We start from the raw sequence: 21,810 nt of genomic DNA on the forward strand, positions 1-21,810 counted from the left end.
TTATTAATATCGTCATTCTTGTCATCAGGCCTAGAAACCTGAGGTTTGAACCCTTTAGATGCGACCTCAGATCCGGAAACTTAGTTTAGTACTCAGATAACCGTTACAAAAGGAACTGAATATCCAGAGTCATATTTTAAACCGCATTCTATGCACCATCGTTTTGTTATAGATCATGCCTTCTAATTTTTTTTTAAATCAACCGTTATTTCGTATGTCATACACCATTAATATTACAACATCGGAGGTAGTATGATAACCTATCTACTCACCTACAATTGATCAGTGATTCATAGCGATACAGCGAGTATTATCTTAATAATTAAGCAGGAGCAGCGATTCTGGAACACTGTAAGTGTTTGATTCCTTTTCTCCGGTTGAAATCCTTCATCACTTTTCAACTCTTGTTTTTTCACTGAGAAGTTTCATAGTGTTAAAACAATTTGTTAATGTTGAAATATAGTTTAAAAAGTGTTCATAGCTTACCGTATCTATAAAATGGGCATTTTATTTACATCACTGCTTTCAGTATTTTGATATCCAAAAGGTTTTAAGAAAGTTTTGTGTGTTTCATTCTTTTTTTAAAACTTGACAAAAAAATAAACCCGTGTAAGAAGAAAAATATTATTTCATGTTATTAGTAACCAAGTTCGCCGCCATTCTTTCGTATATTGTGCTAACTTTTTTTTTTGGTAAAGCAAGCAGGTACAGTGAGCTCAATAAATGTTGTAATGTGACTTACACGTTCAGGGTTCCAAAATTCTGGAAAAGCAGGGAATGTCAAGGAAATTCACGGAAATCACACATTTTGCGTAAAATGTCATGTAAAGTCACGGAACGTATGCAAGTGTAACATTCTTTCTTTCAGTCTGAAATTGTTCTCTCTCTGTACAGATTGTACAGATTGATGTGTGAAGAGAACCACAATGGTAGAGCGAATATTATCTTTTTCTTACCAATGATGATAGTGATGCAGTGTTGCTAGTTCGTGCTGAAGCAGTGAGGTGCTCTCTATATATAATTTGTGTGTGAGACAGAGAGGGGATAACAGAAAAAAACGGCTGAAAGAACTGAAAGCATCAGATAAAGATAAACTAGCTTTCAGGCGTGACTGTCGAAACTTTTTGCTGGGTACAGTCAAGCCTGAAAGCTAGTTTGTTGAGAGCCTTTTGTTGAGAGGAGTCCTCTGAGGCGCAAACTGGTACGTGTTCTGTCAGCTTTGAACCTCTGGTTACAAAAGAACAGTCCAGAACTTGCTCAGACTAGAATGAAACGCATCCTACAAACCCTACATGAGCATAACAGAATATCTGATTCTGTAGCTGAGAAAGCAAAGTATCAATTTGTCTTTCTGTACTGAAATTCAGAGGTTTCTTGACTTTAGAGAAGATGGGCAGAATCAGGTTAGATGACTTCTTTGGAAAGGTAATGTCCAAGAAGCAAGAATATTCTATTTGTCGCATTTTGTGAAAATGTTTAATTTTATCCCACGGTAATGCCTCAGTGGAGGGCTAATTCTCAGTCAATAAGACACCTATTGTAGAAAACAAATGTGGTAGCGCAGAAGCGGGTGCATGATGCCGTTATGTACTATGGAGCTGTAGAATCTGTTCCTGTTGATCGAAGAATGCTTCTCCCAGTTCGTTCAGCTCAGAGACATTATGATGAATATCTTAAACAGAAACGAATCAATAGTGCAGAGGAAAGTAAAATCAGAGGTGAAAACAGAAAACTAAGTGCTGAAGTTAAGAAATTGGAACCAAAGAAGAAACAAAGGAATAATGTTAGAAACAAGAACAAATGCTCTCGTAGAACAAATTCAAGAACTGAAAGCAAAACAATTATGTTTAAAAATGTAAATGTGAGGATTAACATGTCTCAGAGTTTCAAGGACTGATAGTGGGCTACAGTGACTTAGATAGAGCGTTTACCTCTGGTGCATGGGGTTCTTGTTTCGATCCCAGCTCGTGCCAGGTGAGCTTTGTGGTGGACAAACACCGTTTGCATGGGTTTTCTTGGGACTCCCGTTTCCTTCCACCATTTCATTTATTTCTCATCATCACCGTCTACTTTAGCCTAGACGGCACAATCGTGGAACGTAAAACTTAGATTTCATTTCATTTCATTTTAGGACTGATAATATTAGATCTCAGGAAGATTTGGCAAATATATTCTTGACTGCAACATATTGCTTCTATTGTTTTCTCAAACAAAACAAAAAAAAAAAAAAGTCTAATTTGCAATGTCAAGGTATGTGCTACTGTATCATACGTATATTATTATATACTTACATGATAGATTTTGTGTAAATAACAATTACACATATTGAACGTAACAAATATATAAATGGTAATTAAAGGAGTGTATTGGACGGCTGTGGGGATGGAGGAAACCATTAAGTAAGTGTATGATAGAACTTACCATATATTTCTTCATTTATATTCAAGAATTTATGTCAAGGAAAACAAGAATTTGTGTAAGGGAAATCGGTCTTGATTTTCTTGTGGGAACCCTGACGTTTGGGTTCAATGGGGGTTATTAAGAGTTGTAACTTCTCCCTTAGCGCAGTGGTTCCCAACCTCTTTGACTTGACAGCACCCTGTACTGAACGCCCACGAGATCGCGACACATTTAATTGATTTTTTGTTAATGCTGATATTAATTATAATAATGTGAGAACGTGAGTTCTTATAAAGTAGTGACTCTGTGTGGGATTTTATTGGTGCCACGGGAGGAAATGATTGGTACAGTCTTCTCTAAATTGATTTTAGCTAATTAAATGCTTCATGTAAATTCTAAAATTTCGCGACACGCTGGTTGGGAACCACTGCTGTAGCGAATTCATTGTAATCATCCTTACTATTGCAAGAATCTATTAAAAACAGTAATTTCAGATACAAACAAATACGAAATCCAGTGTATATATATATATATATATATATATATATATATATATATATATATATATATATATATAATAATAATAATTTTAATCTTTCTTACAGAATAAAACTGGAATAATTGATCTCGATGGACATCGCTGCTTCGTAATGCCACTCAACCGTCGACAGGTTCTACCCCCTAAGTCGTTGTTTGATCTGGTAATGAAGATGTGGTCTGGTTAGTACTTTTTTTAGAGTTTATAATCTAGTTACGATTGATATCAATCAGTAAAAAAATGTAAAACCATAAGATATCAATTCCAACACAATGTTAAGTTAGTGTTTCCTACCTATAAATATGAAACAAAACGTATGAATAATTGTAACGTTTCGTGAGTGAACTAAGTACAAGTATTATTGTTCAGTGTTACAAAACAAGGGATTTTTAGTAGGAATAGGTGTCGATTAATTGTGAACAACGTTAAGTGTGTGTGGAAACATCAAGGAATCAAAACAGTTTCCGCATTCAAATCCAGATTATCTGTTAGAATGCCACGTTGAGTTTTAGATCCGCACCTTATAGATCATTGTGGTGAAGAAGGGTGTTAAATACCACCAACCAATCAAATGAAAGTACCAAGAATTTTTTTCATGCCGTGGGTATAATAGTATCTTTATATCCACCTGTAAGTATTACAGTAAAACATGTCTATGTTGGCCACCATCGGTTCCATTGAAAAGTGGCCAACTTACAGAAAATAAGTGTGATTAGAGTATTTTTAGAATAGGATTTCTGTATTACTTGATTGTAAAATTTTAATAAGCAATGGCACAACGCCTACTTTAAATAATGTGTATAGAACGATCATAACAATACAGTACCAGAAAAAATACTACAGTATGGTTAATAAATATACTACCTTTCTCTTCCTCAAAACTAGGGTACACTGAATTATTCGGATTGAAAACACAATAACACAACCAACCATAAAATTGGAACATGTGTACGAAATTTATTGAAATTGATATTGTAGCACACTGAGTTATTGAGATTGAAAACAAGAAAAGCAAAATTATAATTTGAACAATTTTTATGCAGTTTATATGATTTTTTTTTCAGTTGTTACTGTTCTTTTCTGTTGCAGAATAGTCCCCTATTTTTGTTTGTTTTCTTTTCATTTTGGATAAAATCCAATGTGCTTCAATTCTGTTGTACAGACAAAGCATGTAAACTGAGGTTCATAGGTGGATGTGTACGCAAGAAGTTGAGACGCACATTGCAAAGCTTCTGCATGACTCATTAGTGGGACCTGTTCTTTTTTGTTGTTAATGAGCTACAAGTGATTCCCTCAGAACAATAGGTGTGTTGAGAAAATCTTAAGGGAATTCATATCTCAGAACCTCCGCTACATTTCGACAAGTCGCCAGGCGAATATAGTTGACAATTGAGATGGTTATCTTTCATCTTGAGAATTTTCCAGAATTACTAAAACTCCCTACTGATGAAAGGAGTCAATATAGCTAAGGGTTTTACCAAGACAGACAGGGTAAACAAATACGAAGAACCATTTCCAGAATTCCTATACGTGCTATTACTTATTCACATCTTCTTTCACCATCCCTTTATGAGGATAGTGTTCTGACCATTGACCTCCAAGAACAAATCGTGGGAATCCATGTTTGTTTTTGTCTCCAGTCTAACTAACTCTATGGCCTATGGAACCCGGAGCTTCAATGCCGCGTTCACAAAAGCTCTCCTCTGACTTCTATCCTTAGCTAACTGCATCCAGTTTCTACTTTGTATTCCAATCTCTGCGAGATCCATCTTAATATTGTCCTCCCATCTGCGCCTAGGTCTTGCTAATGGTCGTTTTCCGATTGGTCTTCCAGTCAAGACTTTGAAAGCGTTTCTACTTTCTTCCATTCTAGCTACATGACCCGCCCATCTAAGCCTCCTAGAGTTGACGACCCTAACAATGTTGGGTAAACCATATAACTTATGTAGTTCCTTGTTATGAAGTTTTCGCCATTCCCCATTCCCGTTCCTCTTGGGTCCGAATATTCGTCTCAGGATCTTGTTCTCAAATACTTTCAGTCTATGTTCTTCCCTCAGAGTAAGTGACCATGTTCCGCAACCATACAGAACAATAGGCATGATTATCGTTTTGTATATTTTAAGCTTCAAATTGCTCGACAGAATTCGCGACGACAAGAGATTTTGAACCGAATAGTAACACGAATTCCCTGCTTTTAGTCGACATTTAATTTCTTCGTGAATATGATTTTCATCTGTTAATATTGATTTTAGATATTTGAAACCATCCACTTTATCAAAAGTATTATTTAATATTTTAATGCATCCATAATTTGCTGTATTCCGGTCCCGACGCACTTCCATGTATTTAGTTTTCTCTGCATTTACTTCTAAACCCATGTCCCTGCAAGCGTTTAATAAGATCTCTGCATTTCTTTCTATTGTTCTCCTATCATCCTCTATTAAATTTACATCATCAGCATATGCCATAACCTGGTGAATACCGTTCAACTGTAGGCTCTGGTTGCTATCTTTGATTTTCCCTATAGCGTATCCCAGAACGAAGTTAAATAATAATGGCGACAACGCATCTCCTTGTTTCAATCCATTGTCGACGTGAGAGGTCGTGGACAAAAATTTTCCTACCCGGACTTTACTTTAGGATTCATTTAAACATATCTTAATTAATCTGATTAGCTTTCTCGGTATTCCAAGTTCTGTAAGAACGTTGTATAATGTTTCTCTCCTAACCGAGTCGTACGCCTTTCTAAAATCAATAAATAGTTGATGTACCGGGGTATTGTATTCCCACTTTTTTTCGAGTATTTGGCGAATGGTAAATATTTGGTCGATAGTTGATCGATTTCGTCTAAATCCGCACTGATAATCTCCAATAATTTTATCTGCGTATGGGGTCAGTCTTGCTAATAGAATATTTGAAAGGATTTTATAGGATGTTGACAGAAGAGAAATGCCTCGATAATTAATACAGTCAGTTTTGTCGCCTTTCTTGTGAATTGAAACAATGATTGATTCTTTCCACTCTTGTGGCAATTCTTCCTTGTTCCAGATAAGGAGAATGAGTTTGTGTATCTTGTTCCACAATTTTTCGCCTCCAGCTAAAATTAACTCAGCCGGAATTTCATCTACACCCGGAGATTTGTGTTTCTTTAATTTCTTTATAGCGGTTTCTACTTCTATTCGGTTGGGTTCTGGAATATACGGTTCTGCGGTGTGTATCTCCTTTTCTCCACGCACACTAGTTTTTGGTTGCGTGTTAAGCAAATCGTCAAAGAAATCTTTCCATCTATTTAAGATGCTATCCGTGTCAGTGAGAACAGTACCGTCGGATTTCTTTAATATATAAGCACGAGGTTGATAGCCTTCCTTAAATTCGTTGATTTCCTTATACATGTCCCGGATGTTTTTATTTTTACTATTATCTTCAAGTTCCTTAATTTTAGCTTTCAGAAAATCGCGTTTCTTTGTTCTAAAAGTTTTGGAAGTTTCCCGCCTGATATCTGCGAAATTTTGTGTAGTTATTTCATTCGGATTTTGTAGCGTAATTTTGCCTGTTTTCTCTTCTCTGCTAGTTTTATGCATGCCTGGTCGAACCATGATTTTTTCCTACGTATTTCCGCATTTTTTCTTTTGCTGAAATTTTCATGCTCTCTAATTTCAATCCAGGTATCCTCAACACTAGTGCACTCCGAATCTTCTAAAGCCGAGAATCTATTCGAAACTTCAATCTGGTATTTCTCTCTTACCTGGCTCTCTTCTAATTTCTTTAAATTGAATCTCTTCGTTTTCGGACAATGAATATTACCTTTATTCAACGATAACCTCTCTCGTATTATCGCTGCTACCAGGTAGTGGTCAGTGTCACAATCAGCCCCTCTAAACGACCGGACATCAATTATGCTAGATTGCCGTCTTCTATCTACTAAAACGTGATCAATTTGATTATGTGTTTTCCCGTCTGGTGATGTCCAAGTGTATTTATGAACGTCGCGATGTGGAAATTTTGTACTCTTCACGATTAGGTTTTTGGATGTTGCAAAGTTCACGAGTCTAACACCGTTGTCATTACTTTCCTTATGCAGACTTTCGTTCCCTATAATCGGTTTGAAAATATCCTCTCGTCCTACCTTCGCATTGAAATTCTCTAATAGAATTTTCATATGGTATCGCGGGAGTTGGTCAAATATCCGTTCCACTTCTTCGTAAAAACTGTCTTTTATATCGTTATCCTTATATTCAGTTGAGGCATGTAGTACATTTAAAACAATATCACACCATCCGTCCCTTAAGAGTAATAAAAGAAAGTCTGTCAGTAACAAATTCAACCCGTTTAATTGCTGGTAATATACGTTTATGAACGAAAAACTCTGTTCCTAACTGGTGATTTTTATTTCCTTCCCCGTAAAAGAACGTAAAATTTCCGGAATTCACAAATCCATTTCCTTCCCACCTAACTTCCTGAACTCCTACTACGTCCATCCTGTATTTCTCTAACTCATTCGTTACGGATTTTAACGCGTTTGCCCTATAAAGACTCCTAATATTCCATGTTCCAAATCTCATGTCTATTTTCTTTTGCTGAGGTCGTGCCAAGTTATCAGTCCTTGTCCGAGGCTTTTGTGAATATTTCTGAACAAGTGCTTATTCAGTATATTCGCAGCTAACCTCTTAAACAAAAACACACTATTTGCTGAGCAAAACAATATATTCACATAAGAAACTACATACGTGTTACAGTTTCGCCAACTAACATTTTGGCTTCATCAGAACTATTTATGTCAATTATTTATTTGTTAGTTTAGATTAGTTTTGCTAAGATCGTCCTTTTTATGCGTGTGTGTAATTTACAACAGATAGGAAGCCTCTGTATAGGGAAATACAAATTAGAATACTTGAAGGGGATTGGCTACTGCCAGGAGCCAATCAGAAGCAAGATGTCTCAGCTCTTGTGTGTATATAAGACTGCACGTTTCTCATGTTTCTCATAGTATCTGATGAAGCCAAACTGTTAGTTGGCGAAACTGTAACACGTATGTAGTTTTTTATGTGAATATATTGTTTTGCTCAGCAAATAGTGTGTTTTTGTTTAAGTATATACAAAGCAAAGCTAACCTCTATATCTAGAGGCCTTCTTCTCAATTCGCAACCTGAGGACGCGCCATGCCGTGGTGACAGAAACCCACGTTACACGGTTTTGTCTCCAGTCACTAATACAAAACATCTGCCTCTCATATGTGAATACAAAAGAGTTAAGAAAAGTAACAAAACGGTATTATGCGTGGCCAAGATACGCAGGTAAATTTTTCATTATCATCATAAGGTAAACATTGCTTCAATGTGGCCAACTTACAGAGTAATAAGTAACGAATGTCTTATGGGAAAATGCAGGATCAAGACGAACCAGGCCAAGATGAGCTGGTGACCAAGTTAACAGGTTTTACTGTACCTTTTGTTTTCTTCAAAATCAAGGATTGGCGCTCTTTTAATTAAGTTTCTGTAAATTGGTCTTTACGTTTTTTGAAAGTATTTCCATTAGCAGTAGTGCACATTCTCTATTCCATAAAGTTACTTTTACAGTAACCCACTTCAGACGTTAATGGGGAATGAAAGTGATAGATGTAATAGCAGAAGTGTGATTTAAAAAAAATCAAAGCCGAAAATTATATATTTTGTTCAAATCAGGTTTTTGGTTCATTTTAAAGCTTCTTTTGAAGTATAATAATTGTAATTGAATACTAGATTTCTTTCACATAAAGAATTGTAGGCATTATATGAATGTGTACGCACTTTTATTCTCTGTATTATTTTTACGAAGTTTCTTGTAATATATATTGAAAATTGAACAATCTGCTAATTAATGTCCATAATTTTAAGGATAGAGAATGTGAAAATGCAGTGCTTTATATGCACAGATTAACATATAAATAAATGCACTCTTGAAAGAGTAAAAACTACACGGATTTTGATTTCAAATATTTTGTACATGAATTGTTAAATTTTATATTTTCAACCCCCGAAAGACTCTTCTCAAATGTCATTATGATATTCAACATCAAGAACACAAATATATAATTCACTTGCTCTAATAGAAATTAACTTATTTCATTTAAAATTTTGTGTAATATAATAAGTACGTCATTTTAATGCATCAAAGAATACAGTCACTGATACTATTAGAAACTAGAAACTAATTATTATACTCTACTCCATCCCTTTCCATTACCATTAGCAAGCCACTTGAAACCATCTTATTAAAAACACTTCATTTCAAGTAAAACAGTTTGTCAGTCATCAGTGATGAAGGCAGCCTTGATTTCTTGGGCAAACAGAGAGCCAGCGATTTTAAAAAGTTTTTATTTATTTATTCTGAAAAGAATAGTTCTATATTACTGAACATACATTGCAACATGTCGGGGAGAAGAATAAAGTAGTATGCCCCTCTCTTCGGCCACTTCGTTAGCAAAAAGTTAGAAGTGCCTTGTTCGGGGCCAAAATTTGAGAAGGTTACATAATTTTGGCAATTTGGGAAATCAAAAAGTCAAGCTCAAATTTTGCCAAGTGATCGTGGCCTAGGAGTGCCTCGAAACAGGAGTATGCACTCTTAATTTCGGTAATTGCCAAAATAAACTTTGCAGGATAAATTGCCCTACCTTTTTTATTAAACGAATACGTTGCCCTCGGCGAAGGGGTTATTTTGGTCATACCTCTTAAAATTTGGAAGAAGTACACCTCGTCTACTTGAATGGATACAAAATTGCCCCCCAAATCCGAATTTAGAAGAATTTTGTCCTCTATGATGAGGCTTTACCCATATGGTCCTATAAGTGTTTACCATGGTGTAGGAACAGTGAATGTTTTTGATAACTTTGAGGGTTCGAAGGCCAGGATCATATATTTTGGGTGTATTTCCTTAAAAAAAAATTAAGTAATTTTAACAGTTGAGTATAACGCCATCTTACGGTCTTAGATTTGTGTTGAAATAATAATTTAACAGAGCTATCTTGTATTCTTAGATTATTGTATAATATGAAATAGATACTTAAGGTCTATGCACATCTTGGAACCACATTTTGGAGCTTTGATTCAATGTACTCTTGATTCCCATCTTCTAATTATTATTATTATTATTATTATTATTATTATTATTATTATTATTATTATTATTATTATTATTATTATTTGTATTTTATTCTTTTATATTGTAATGTTTAGGTATTAATTACTCACATTACGTGTTTAATCCTTGTCGAATTCTGATCGATTGATTAATTAACTGTGCTGGATTGGGGAAAACTTGTTCTTTCTAAAGTATGATGGATGTAGTTTGGTTGATTGTAACAATGATTACGTAATTGAATCCTCGAATACTATTGGTTTCTCACCCACTTAACGAGACAAAAAGGTTTAATAATTTTCTGCTAAGCGCTCAGTCAAGTAAGTGCTTAGTTCAGACAAATCATTCGGAACACTTACGTGTTTAGAGTACACTATTGCTAGATTTTTATTTAAATTGTTCCGACTCTTTAGCAGCAGTTCTTTTTGTTACACTTGTAAAGTTAAAATAATTAAATGAAACATTTTTCAAATAAAAAATATTTGTTTTTACTAAATAAAAAATTAGTTTTTCAGTGAGTGAAAATAATTCAAAGCAAGAATTTTTGAGTGATTTAAAAATTTCCAAAGTAAAAAGTCACAGTAAACAAAATTTCAAGAAAAAAAGATTCGAACTTGTTTTTCTACGCAACAAAAAATTCAAATAATTTGTGATAAAAATCACATAGCAAACGTGAAAGAATTGAGTGAAGAAAAACATGAGGAAAGAAGAAATCAAACTAGAACAATTTTAATCAACATTTTATTTCAAACTAAAAACAAATTTACAAAGTAATAAAATTCGTTTTTTCTTTTCTTCTTGTTCACTGCAAAATTGTTAGGACGTTTTGTTCAAAGAAAATAAAGCACAAAGATTAATTTTTCAGTCGTATATACAAAAATAATCTTCTTACAAAATTATTTTGTTAATACGAAACAAAATTCTTCATGATCTTTTAAATACACAGAAAACAGCATATGGAAAAACGGTCGTTCTGTTACAATTCAAACCCTGAAATGAAAAAAGTTCATTAAGTTAAAATTATTAGTTGAAGTAAAGTTGGTAAAAACATCTTAATATATTTACAAAAAATGTTTTATTGAAATGTGGTTAGCTGTAATTGGTATTTTTGATTGAGGACGATATTACATTGTCGGCTCGATCATTCAGTGTGTCCACGCGTCGGGAATTTCGGGAAAAGCGAGAATTATGCGTGAATTCTTAAGGCCTTGTAAAAACTTGGAAAAGTGCGTGAATTTATAGATCCTTGAATTTTTAAATAGTAAACTAAGTTACAAATGTGAGGCTTTATTATCATTTATTAATATTTTAGAATATTTTACAGACACTGCATTTCCGGTTGAGGTAAATTCCGTTGTTAGGTACATTAGGTACAAGGGCAAATATGTAGAATCGTCTGCTATTTTCGACAAGAAAACACAAGTCTTTATTGGTCTGCAAATTGATTTGTAGTAGGTATCTATAACAAGAACTTGTACCCTTTCCAGTTTCATGATGTCAGGAAGAACATCAAAGAGTTCCCAGTTCCATGGTAAGGCTTCGTTTCAAGAAGATTGGCTCCAGGACCCATTCCCCAGGAATTGCTTTGTCAAACGTGAAAGAGATGTTCATAGTGCAAGTTACCGATTTTGCCCTCATGTTATTTCTGTTGCCAGTATGGAACGCTAAACATTAATTAGTAGTATGCAAGGAAAGAAACATACAGAAAAGAAGAAAGCCTGTGATTCGTCCGACCTTCACACATTTATAAAAGACTACAAGCACCAAGTTAATTTTCATTATCAGGAGTGAAATGCCCGAGAAACTAACTGTTTCGTCTTGAGCTTCCTCGTCAGGTGTGAAAAACCCAGAAACTAGCAGTGTTCCGTGTTCAACTTTCTCGTCGGGTATTGTCTGTGGTAAATCTCACGGCAGTAGTAATAATATTGGATCTTCTGATCACAGGGTATCTATCGGTCACGAAATCAGAAAACGGTCATGAAAGTCAAGAAAAAGTCACGCTATTTAACTTTTGAGTCACGATTTTTTTTTTTTTTTTTTTTTTTTTTAATTATCATCTCCACAAATGTAAGTACAGATTGAAAAATTCTGTTCTATAAAACGTCAAAATTCGCCATCAAAAATGTCTATGGTCGGCTTTAGACGATACCAAATCGCAAGCAAATCACGCTTCTATCGCGTGGATGAAAATTCAGCCTTGTTCGCACCCAAATTCGCTCTTGAGGATGTTACGAAATTTTATGGTTTTGTAAAGAAAAGATGACGAAAAACTCACGAAGTTTCATTTTCGAATTTTAGTAGACACTCGATTCACTCAAGTGCCTTCAAGAAGTATCTGTTAAACAGTGATGTTAGTGGAAATTAAATTATGTTTACAAGTAATTGACAAACACACATCCTTCCGTTCTGCAAAGCAAGATGTACAATTATTTCCCTACTTATTTCTAGACAGTGAAATAGCAACAAAAATGGAACTGGGCTGTACTAAGATAGGTTACATCATTTTATTTGGACTAGCACCACATTTTAAAAGGGAACTTCTTAACACAATCCACACAGTGTGCGGTAACAGTCCATTAGTTATTGGGTTTTTTGTCACTTAACAAAGTATCCCAGAAAAATCAAATGGACGTCAATGTCAGATTCTGGGACACTACTAAGGGAGAGGTTTGTTACCTGACTCTGCTTTCCTCGGACAAAGTAGAGCCTCAGATCTCCTAGGAGCATTTATGGACTCTGTGAAACCTCTTGATGTCAAAAATATCATACAGGTTTCTATGGATGGACCCACGGTGAATTTAAAGTTCCTTAAGGAGTTGAATACGTTTCTGAAGTCAGAGGAATGTGACTCTTGTCTTTTAAGCAGTCGTGGCGTGCATACATTAAATAATCCTTTTAAAGTTGGTATACTTACAGTAGATTGGGATATTGCAAAGTTTTGCGTTCTTTGTAGAATTTATTCAAGAATATTCCTGCAAGGACAGCTATATATACTAAATTAACAAGTTCCGATATCTTCCCATACAAATATTGCCCTGTCTGTTGGTTATTAAATGGAAAAGTAACACAGCGAGCTCTTGATATGCTTCTCTGCCTCAGAGAATTTGTGAAGCAGGTACCATCTTCGAAAGATGGTAGCAAACTGTCTTGTAGAAGTTATGAAGTAGTGAAACATTGTCTTGAAAACCCAATGTTAGGCCCTAAATTTGCTTTCTTTAAAACCATAGCAAGCGACATTAAACAATTTCTTACAGATTTTCAGAGTGACAGACCTGTAGCTCCCTGCCTATACCTAATACTCAGAGCTGCACAAGAGTATTATCTTTGCATATGCAGTTATGCAAAGATTTGTGAAGCCAGAACACGTTGAAAATCTTTAAGATTGATGTACAGAAACAAAACTTGTTGAATTCAGGATGTAGGATATGCCACAAAAAAGGAAGTAAAGAGATCTCGGAAAAGTGTTAAGGATATAGAACTAACCAGGTTCTACCAGAGATTGTCGAAGAATATTGCAGAAAATGGTCATAAAAATGCAAGAACGATTACCACTGATATTTAAGTTGACAAAAGCCATAACTTGCTGGAATTCAGAGGTTGCTGTATGTGATGAGGGGATGATCCACGTCAAGGAACTTCTAAGCATATTGGTTGAAAGCCATTGACTTGATAGCCACAGCTGATATCGCTGTTCGGCAATATTGGTCTATAATCGGTGATCCAACGCGTCTTGAATTTTTTGAGAAAAAGTGTCACAGAACTTGACAGATTGTGGTCTAATGTCATTTCTGCCCACGGGGAGACAGGTGACTTGATGAAGGTTGTCCATTCTACACTAATACTCTCTCACGGAAATGCAAGTGTGGAAAAAAGCTTTTCAGTAAATAAGGAGTGCATTGTTGAGAACATGGCAGAAGAGACTTTGGTTGCACAGAGAACCGTGTACGACACTATCAGATACAATGGGGAGGTCAGCAAATGAAAATCTCAAAAGGTCAGCAAATGAAAATCTCAAAATCTTTTCTGATTGCTGCCCGTTCTTCTAGACAAAATTATCAAGCTGTTATGGATAAGAAAAGGAAGAAGAAAGAATGTGAGGGTGAAAGAGACATGAACAGGAAAAGAACGAAGTTGTTAATCAAAGGAGCTAGAAAGTAAAAGGACTAGGATAGAAGGAAACGCAAGGAAAGCTAAAAGTGATATTGACAGTGAACTTGGAAAGGCCTGTTCAAAACTCATTTAACATGAGTTTTTGGTGTATGGATCAGTCAATGAAGTTTCAGTGACATAATTCTACAGTTCTTCCCTTTATTACGGTAATACATATATACAGGGATATACAGGGTGACTGGTAACTCGATGCATTCCTTGCAAGGGAATATTCTACAAGCACTTTGGAACATTTTCACCTGTATGAACCGGAGGTCACAAGTCAATAGTCTGAGTAATTTGCACATGTGTGATTTCTTCGAAATTTGCCGGTTAACGAGAGGTACGCGAGGTAGTTTTGCCCTGACCCACTTCCAAACATTGTAGAACGACGAAATTCTGCATACCTATGTAGTTCATGTGGTAGTATACAGCTTGTAACTTTGTACCGTTGCTGTGTTATAGGTCTGAACGTGAAGTAAGGTGTAGTGGTCCAAAATCCATTACTGCACCTCAGAAGGCTGCGTTTCAGGTGAGAGGGTTTGAGAAGCAGCGAAGGCTCTCATATAATGGCGAATATTTCATGAACATGGAATGATATTGCTGTGACGTTAAATGATTACACAAAAAGTCGCACCTAACAAATGTAATGACGTACAGATGAAAGCGGAACGGTCGCTGCAATACGGGATCCCGTTTGCGCGGCGACCACTCCACTTCCATCTGTTTTCGATTCATGTTCATGAAACATCTTTTACTTAATTTGTCTAACATCATCTCTAGTTTATTGGTGTATTATCTTACCATGCGGTATAGATTTTCAGACTTTACCTCAGTGTAAATGGCGAGCTGACATAGGTTCATTAGTACATCGGAACTCGTCCAGAGGAGATCCTCTAACATATCCCTCAACGGACCGTCATCTGTGGCACAGTCTGTAACAAAGTACAGGAAGGTTTGGTTATAGTTAACTGGAGGTTTTCTGTGATTCTGTCCTTGGCAATACTTGAGCATAAATTATTTCAGCATTGCGTCTTTGTTTTTCGTGATGATAGTGTGTAATGTAAGACACAATACTGTTTAAATAAATTTATAATATTTAGGTACTACTTTTACATACCTATTCTTTTTACTTCTTTCACAGGATATTATGATGTGGATACAGAAGTAGTACGAGAAACAATGCGGGTTGTTACTCCACCAATTACTGATTACTCACATGTTGGCAATTTTATTGCACGAGAATGCGAGGGAATTCCCACATACAAACTTGAGAAAGTTGGTACTACTAATGGTGAGTATGCGCAACAGTGTTCTTCATATTTCAAAATCGTAATCGGATAACTAACATTTTGCGCATAGAAATTACGATTTGAAAGTTGTATTGTAAAATATAATTACAATAAGATCACATGGAATAGTTAACTTGAATGAATCGGTACAGGCATAAATTAATTCGACGTATGGTGATTGTGTGATATGTATTAGGTTAGCGCGGATAAAATGTCTGGCTTCACATCAGGTGGGAAACTCGCGTAGGAGGCTGGGGTATGTAGAGCAAGAGCTAATGTGTTGTTCAGCAGGGTTGTATTAAGTACACCATAGCGAGACACATTTGCGAGTTATTTTTCTTCATAAATTCAAACTGACATATATATATTACTAATCATATTGAAAAAAAGAGTTGAGAAAAAGACTCATAAAATGCTTCGTGTGGAGTGTTGTGCTGCATGGGGCGGAAACGTGGACATTGCGTAAGGGTGACGAAAATCGACTGGAAGCCTTCGAAATGTGGGTGTGGAGAAGAATGGAAAGAGTTAGTTGGGTCGAGCGGAAAACGAATGAGAGAGTGTTAGAAATGCTGGGTGAGAAAAGAACACTTTTAGATATTATTAGGAAGAGGAAGAGAAACTGGTTGGGACATTGCCTAAGAAGAGATTGTATCATGAGGGACGTCCTAGAGGGTATGGTGGCGGGAAAGAGAGGGAGGGGGCGAAGGAGACTACAATTAATGGATGATATTAAAACAGAAAGATCATACGCGAAGACGAAAAGTTTAGCGGAGGACCGTGGAGCATGGAAGCTTCTCAGCTGCGGCAAGTGACCTGCCAATAAAGGCAGAATACCTATGATGATGATGATGATGATATATATATATATATATATATATATATATATATATATAAGGAATGGTGAATGAACATACCGTTTGCCGTTGGTTTGACAAATTTCGTTCCAGGAGGCATAGAATTGCAATTTGAGCCCTGAGGGCACCGAGCTACATGTTCAAATGAACTTTCGGAAAAGTGTTCCCAAATGAACTTCCAAAAAGTGATTGCAGACGAGTAGGCATACACCATACCACAGTCGTTTGTTGGCTCCGTTCTGTCGGTAAGATGAAAAAGTTGAACTCACGAGTGCCACATGAATTGACACCGGGCAACAAGAATCTCCATCTGGAGATGTGTAGTTCTTTGAATAAGGGATAACCTAGTAAGTTTCCTGCATCGGGTTGACCCTTCATGAAAAATAGGTCTGCTTTGACAATTGTAATGGGTAAGGACAATGATTGGATATTGATCAACATTCAGGATGGTTTTCTAAACCACCTCTTCACCCACAGAAGGTGTTGTTGCGAGCGTGGTGGTCTATATTCCCCATCATGTCTTTCTCAGGCGAGGTGAAACCATCAGTACATATACAGTATTGCCGAACTGTATACTTGGCCGACAAACGTAGTTTCCTCAAGTTGGACGGCAATGCTCGCCCACATGTCAAACAAAGAAGCGTAAGTTCCAGTATAAGCCTTTCCTCTCCCACCGTATTCTGCCAATATCTCTCACTGACTACCGTCTCTTCCGACATCTCCTTCACTTGTTATGAGGGAAGACCTATCCTGATGATCGAGCGGTGCAACGTGTGATTAAGGATTTAATTGTATCGCACACTCCAGACTTTTGCTACAGAATCCAACCGTTAGCTGAATAACAAAAGTGTGTAGTTGCAGGCAACTATTTTGATTAGTAATAAATACAAGTTGATTTGATAAAGAGGATCAAGGGAGTGTACGTGGCGAAAAAATTTTCTATACAGTTATCAGTAACAGATTTTTATTTACGACAGCATGTCATATACAAAGGCGGCCGGAAACGGGGGAGTGCATAGTAACAGCATTCTTTTACAATCACTGCTAGTTGGTTGTTCAACTTGCAGAGACTGGATTGAAAGTTAGGAAGTGTAGTACTTGTGGTTTATCCAGTGTTCCTATGCGGATAACAAGCATGTCAGTTTCTAAATATTCCAAGGTCACGCTCAATCCTTTCTGTCTATTATACAGTTCTTTATCATGGATTTGGGAAGTACCAGGTGATAAATTTTCTGCTCGCTGCAACATCTGACGAAGCGTCTTTTCACTGCTGAGTAACATTGGAGGCAAGTAGTAGCAAGTCACATGAGAGGTAAAAAGATATGGCAGATGGCTATTTTATTTTTTGTTCCATTTCAATATTAGAAACAATTATGCCTTTGTGAATCAACAAAGAAGCCAGTATCTTGTGACTAGAAGTGCCATCCTAATTGTAACTCGTGTGTACAGAACTTAAAGATTTCTGGTGATGCTGCGTGCCTAAATCGATTCGTCGATGCATGTGGATAAGAGTTCGGGGATGCAACAAAGTGGTTTATAGGGATTGTTCGTAAAAGATAGCATTACGAAAAAAGAATTATGCAAAGTGCAATGACACACATTAATAAGCGTTGCTGCTAAAGTTGTGAAAATTACTTACAAACCCAGACAGTGAGATGGCCGGGAAACTGCATCTCAAACGTCACAAGATACACACTGTATGAGTTATCACCATACTTTAGTATGAACCAATTCAGTTGTTGAAGGAGTGTGATTATTATGTTGTGGGCTTTGATAAACCTCTTAATAAAGTGTCTTAAAAGAAGCAGATGCATACAGACATACTAATCTGAAGTACCGTGAAAGAGCAGTGTGCACTCGTTATTTAATATCGGCTTTGATAGAACATCTTGTAGCTTCTGATCTTCTGACCGCTTTGAATGAAGCCTTTTGCCCTTGAATTTAAAACAGATCATTCAGATTTCAATGAATGGAGCCAACATAAACTTCACGTTTCAACCTTTCAAGTCAAATTTCAAGACGTTCCTAAATGAATACTTGATAAAGAAAGGTGCTGGTTTCTTACTTTGCATGGAGCAATTAAGGCTGCAATGAGGTTACGGATTGGAGAACCACAAAATTTCTAAGAGATCTGTACAACTAAATGAAGAATGTTCCAGCACGTCGGGACGAGTGCATTCATTATAGAGACCCAGAAAATTTTCCAGTGAAGGTTTGTTCTCTGTTAGCTTGAAAGTAGTAGTGTTGCTTAGCGAGCCATTGACGTTTATCCGTATCTTCTGTAGTATATTCAAGGACTCAGGAGGGATAGAAAGTACCCAGCTCTTCCAGCTGTCAGATCGCGTAAAGTAGTTGAAAGAAGAAATGCTTATTCCTAAACTTAGTTTCCAAATCAAGTACATCAGAAGTAAAACCTTTCCGTAATGAATTTCAGACTGATGTTGTTCTCAGTCCACTTTTTACAACACTTTATCAGCTGTGTTTAAAAAAAAAAAAAAAAAAAAAAAAAAAGTGATACAGAAGTTTGTAAACCATTAAACCTAAGAAACTTTTAGTTCTTCGAGTTCATGTATATGAATTGATGTTCCTGTGAGAAACAATGACATTCATTTCGCTATACGTACTGCCTTTAATAAATGCCAGCGAATAACACATTTCGACATTTTGAATTTTTATTGAAATTGCAGAAAGTATCTATACAAGTTTGTCCTAAAACCTCTGCTAGAAGACACCTTTAAATTATAAATTGACGAGAACTTTTCCGGGTTTGGATTCCAATATTTATGCAGAATCTCATATTGGAGTGAATCGCATTTCTCTTTTGCTTGATGTAGTTGAATATAATTGATAGATGGCAATAAGGCAGATAAAGTTATGAGGCAGTTCGAAGGGTTCGAACCCAAATTATAAAACAATTATGAGTCAGATTCTAAAACTGGTCAATGTTTGGATTACTTTTGACTAAAGAAATTTTAAAATCGTTTTTATTTTCTCTCATACAAATACAAATCTAGAAAGAGGATTTCCAATCAATACGGAATGTTTAGCAGATAATTTAAAAAAACAAACTTTAGTAGCATGCAAACTTGTGCTTGATTTAGTAACTTGTTCTGGTGCTCTTCAAAAACTGTCCGTAAGTAAATAACCGTGAGAAACTCAGGTTCGATTCCGGACGGGAGCACATGTTATTCGATTTCCACATTAACCTGTAAGTTACTGTGTTATATAATCTCGCTGGCGAACAGAAACAAATAGAAGCAAGGGACAGAAGCAAATAGAAGCTGAAGACAGGAAAATAACGATCGTTCTCAACGAACATCAAGCTCAGAAAACTTACATAATGGAAGACATACGCAATATTGATGTGAAAAGAAAGCGTTTGAAGAAGTGAAATGAATTCCATAATACTGTCTTGTTAATAATAAAGATAATGTCGTTAATATACCGCAGCCAGTTTTATGTTCATACAGCCACCCTTGTTTGATGAATATGTCTCACTGTGACTTTTCCCTTTCATATGAGACGAAACTTCCATTGTGTGATTAAAGTTACAGGTTGAAGTTTCAGATGATGATGATTTAATTCTTGCTTTGTACAGGAATTATTATTAGGTAAGTGTTCTGTACATTCGTAATAAAATACTTTGTTTATATATTATTCATTATTCTATTTGATTAGTTACAATTATATAACTTATGTATAATCCCTATCACGTCTTCTTGGTCCTGTTTTTCCGATCAACATAGAAAAGTAAAAATCTATGTGGATAATTACATGTCAGGGAAAATTAAAAAAAAAAAATGTTCTGAAAAAGCTGTAAAAGTCAGGGAATACCTTCTAGTAATTTTTATAGCCACCCTGTAAATGGAAGCTTAAAAGTAATAATCTGTGCAATGGACACAAGCTATTGCTTAGGCCACGCAGTTGTTGAAAGAATAGTGATACGGAATAAATTATGTACAGCTTCCAGCTAAAGAATTTCAAATGTAGTTCAGAGTTTGCGTCTGTGCCAGCCAGAAAATAATCAATTTATGGTTACTATTCAAAATTGAAACTTTGTCAGGTAAGTTATTTCCTGCACCTAAAATATGTAAAATACTAACTTCAACTCATTACCTTTACTAGAACTAGAGGGTATCAGGGAATTTAAGCGTTGATTTGCACCTATCTCCACCAAGTAGAAGAGAACGGTGGGGTGAATGTTGTGAATGATTATATTTTTCGTATAAATTGAAAGAATATAATGTACAAACTTCTCGAAAGAAACTGGTCACACACTTCCCTTTAAAAATTGTATTCTCATAGCAGTATTTATAGTTATCATAGTAATTGTGTTTGAAATAAGGGTAAAAGTACAAGGCAAAGTTAAGGTGGTGGCTAAATTTATTATTTTTTATTTATTTATTTTTATAAGGCTCCCAAGCTAAACAAAATTAATCCAAGTGGGCCTATTGTCGCAACTTTTTCATACTATAATATAATAGTTATTCTCAAAAACAAATAAATATAAACATTGAACACGCTGTTTAAAGACGCGTCACTGTGACATAAAGATCATGTCTTGGATTCTCTGTGTCCAATGCAGTATTGTATCACTGGGGGATTGTTCATATAATCTCAGGTTCAATTCCGGTTTATAATGTATTATTGATCAACTATTTCATCATAATCTCCCTTCGCTTATACACAAAATAGATTAAAATTATGCAGCAGATTATAGTTTTGTATGGCGGTTCCTAAAACAATAAAAAAAATCGTAGCCAGGAGACAATTTTGTAAATAATCCTGGACTACTATATCACAATATATGCTTAAACATGATCGACAATAAAATTTCATCTCGTATATTCAATAATTTTATATAAAAATATTAAGTATTTGAAGTACAACTGTGCATAACAATATTGTTCTTTTCAACATTTACGCTTATAACTTTCATCATAATACATATTTCACTTGATACATAATTATTTTTGTTTCTTTCATTTCAATATTTGTTTAATACATTTATGAATTAAAATGGTTTCTTTAATACATAAAATGCAAAGCGATATATGTATTGTTGAAGGTTTAAATACGTTATATGTGTATTAACAAATAAAAATGCTATGTTATGGTAAAAATTGCAAAGTATGATAAAGTACAAAATTTAAAAAAAAAATAGTACGTTGTTTAAATACTTTATCCACGAAATGTTAATGATGTGAATATTTTGGATCCAAGATCGAAATGACGTAGCAAGTAAAATTCGAGAAGAATCTAACATATTTGTTCGGAAGCTGACGACAAAGAAGATATGAAAATGATAGTCATTATTAAAATATTTCAAAGAAAGATTTAAATTTATTAATAAAGAAAAAATGAAATCAGTATTAAATCAATTAAAACATAACTTTAAACATATTAATCAAACTCTTTGAGCTCACAAAGAATACCTTAATGTATTTACGAAATATTAAAACGG

General features: G+C 35.3%; 1 protein-coding gene across 1 annotated transcript in view; it reads left to right on the top strand.

Moving 5' to 3' along the window:
- Positions 1-21,810, top strand: part of LOC145693347 (integral membrane protein 2B) — a 284,481-nt gene that overhangs the window by 241,360 nt on the left and 21,311 nt on the right. Inside the window, exons 5-6 of the mRNA XM_081769264.1 lie at positions 3,006-3,120; positions 15,345-15,494. Of these exons, the coding sequence (XP_081625390.1) occupies positions 3,006-3,120; positions 15,345-15,494 (265 nt within the window). The remainder of the gene's footprint in view (positions 1-3,005; positions 3,121-15,344; positions 15,495-21,810) is intronic.

Source organism: Thermobia domestica, chromosome 8, assembly GCF_964235325.1.
Source record: "Thermobia domestica chromosome 8, izTheDome1.hap1.1, whole genome shotgun sequence".
Classification (NCBI taxonomy): Eukaryota; Metazoa; Arthropoda; class Insecta; order Zygentoma; family Lepismatidae; genus Thermobia; species Thermobia domestica.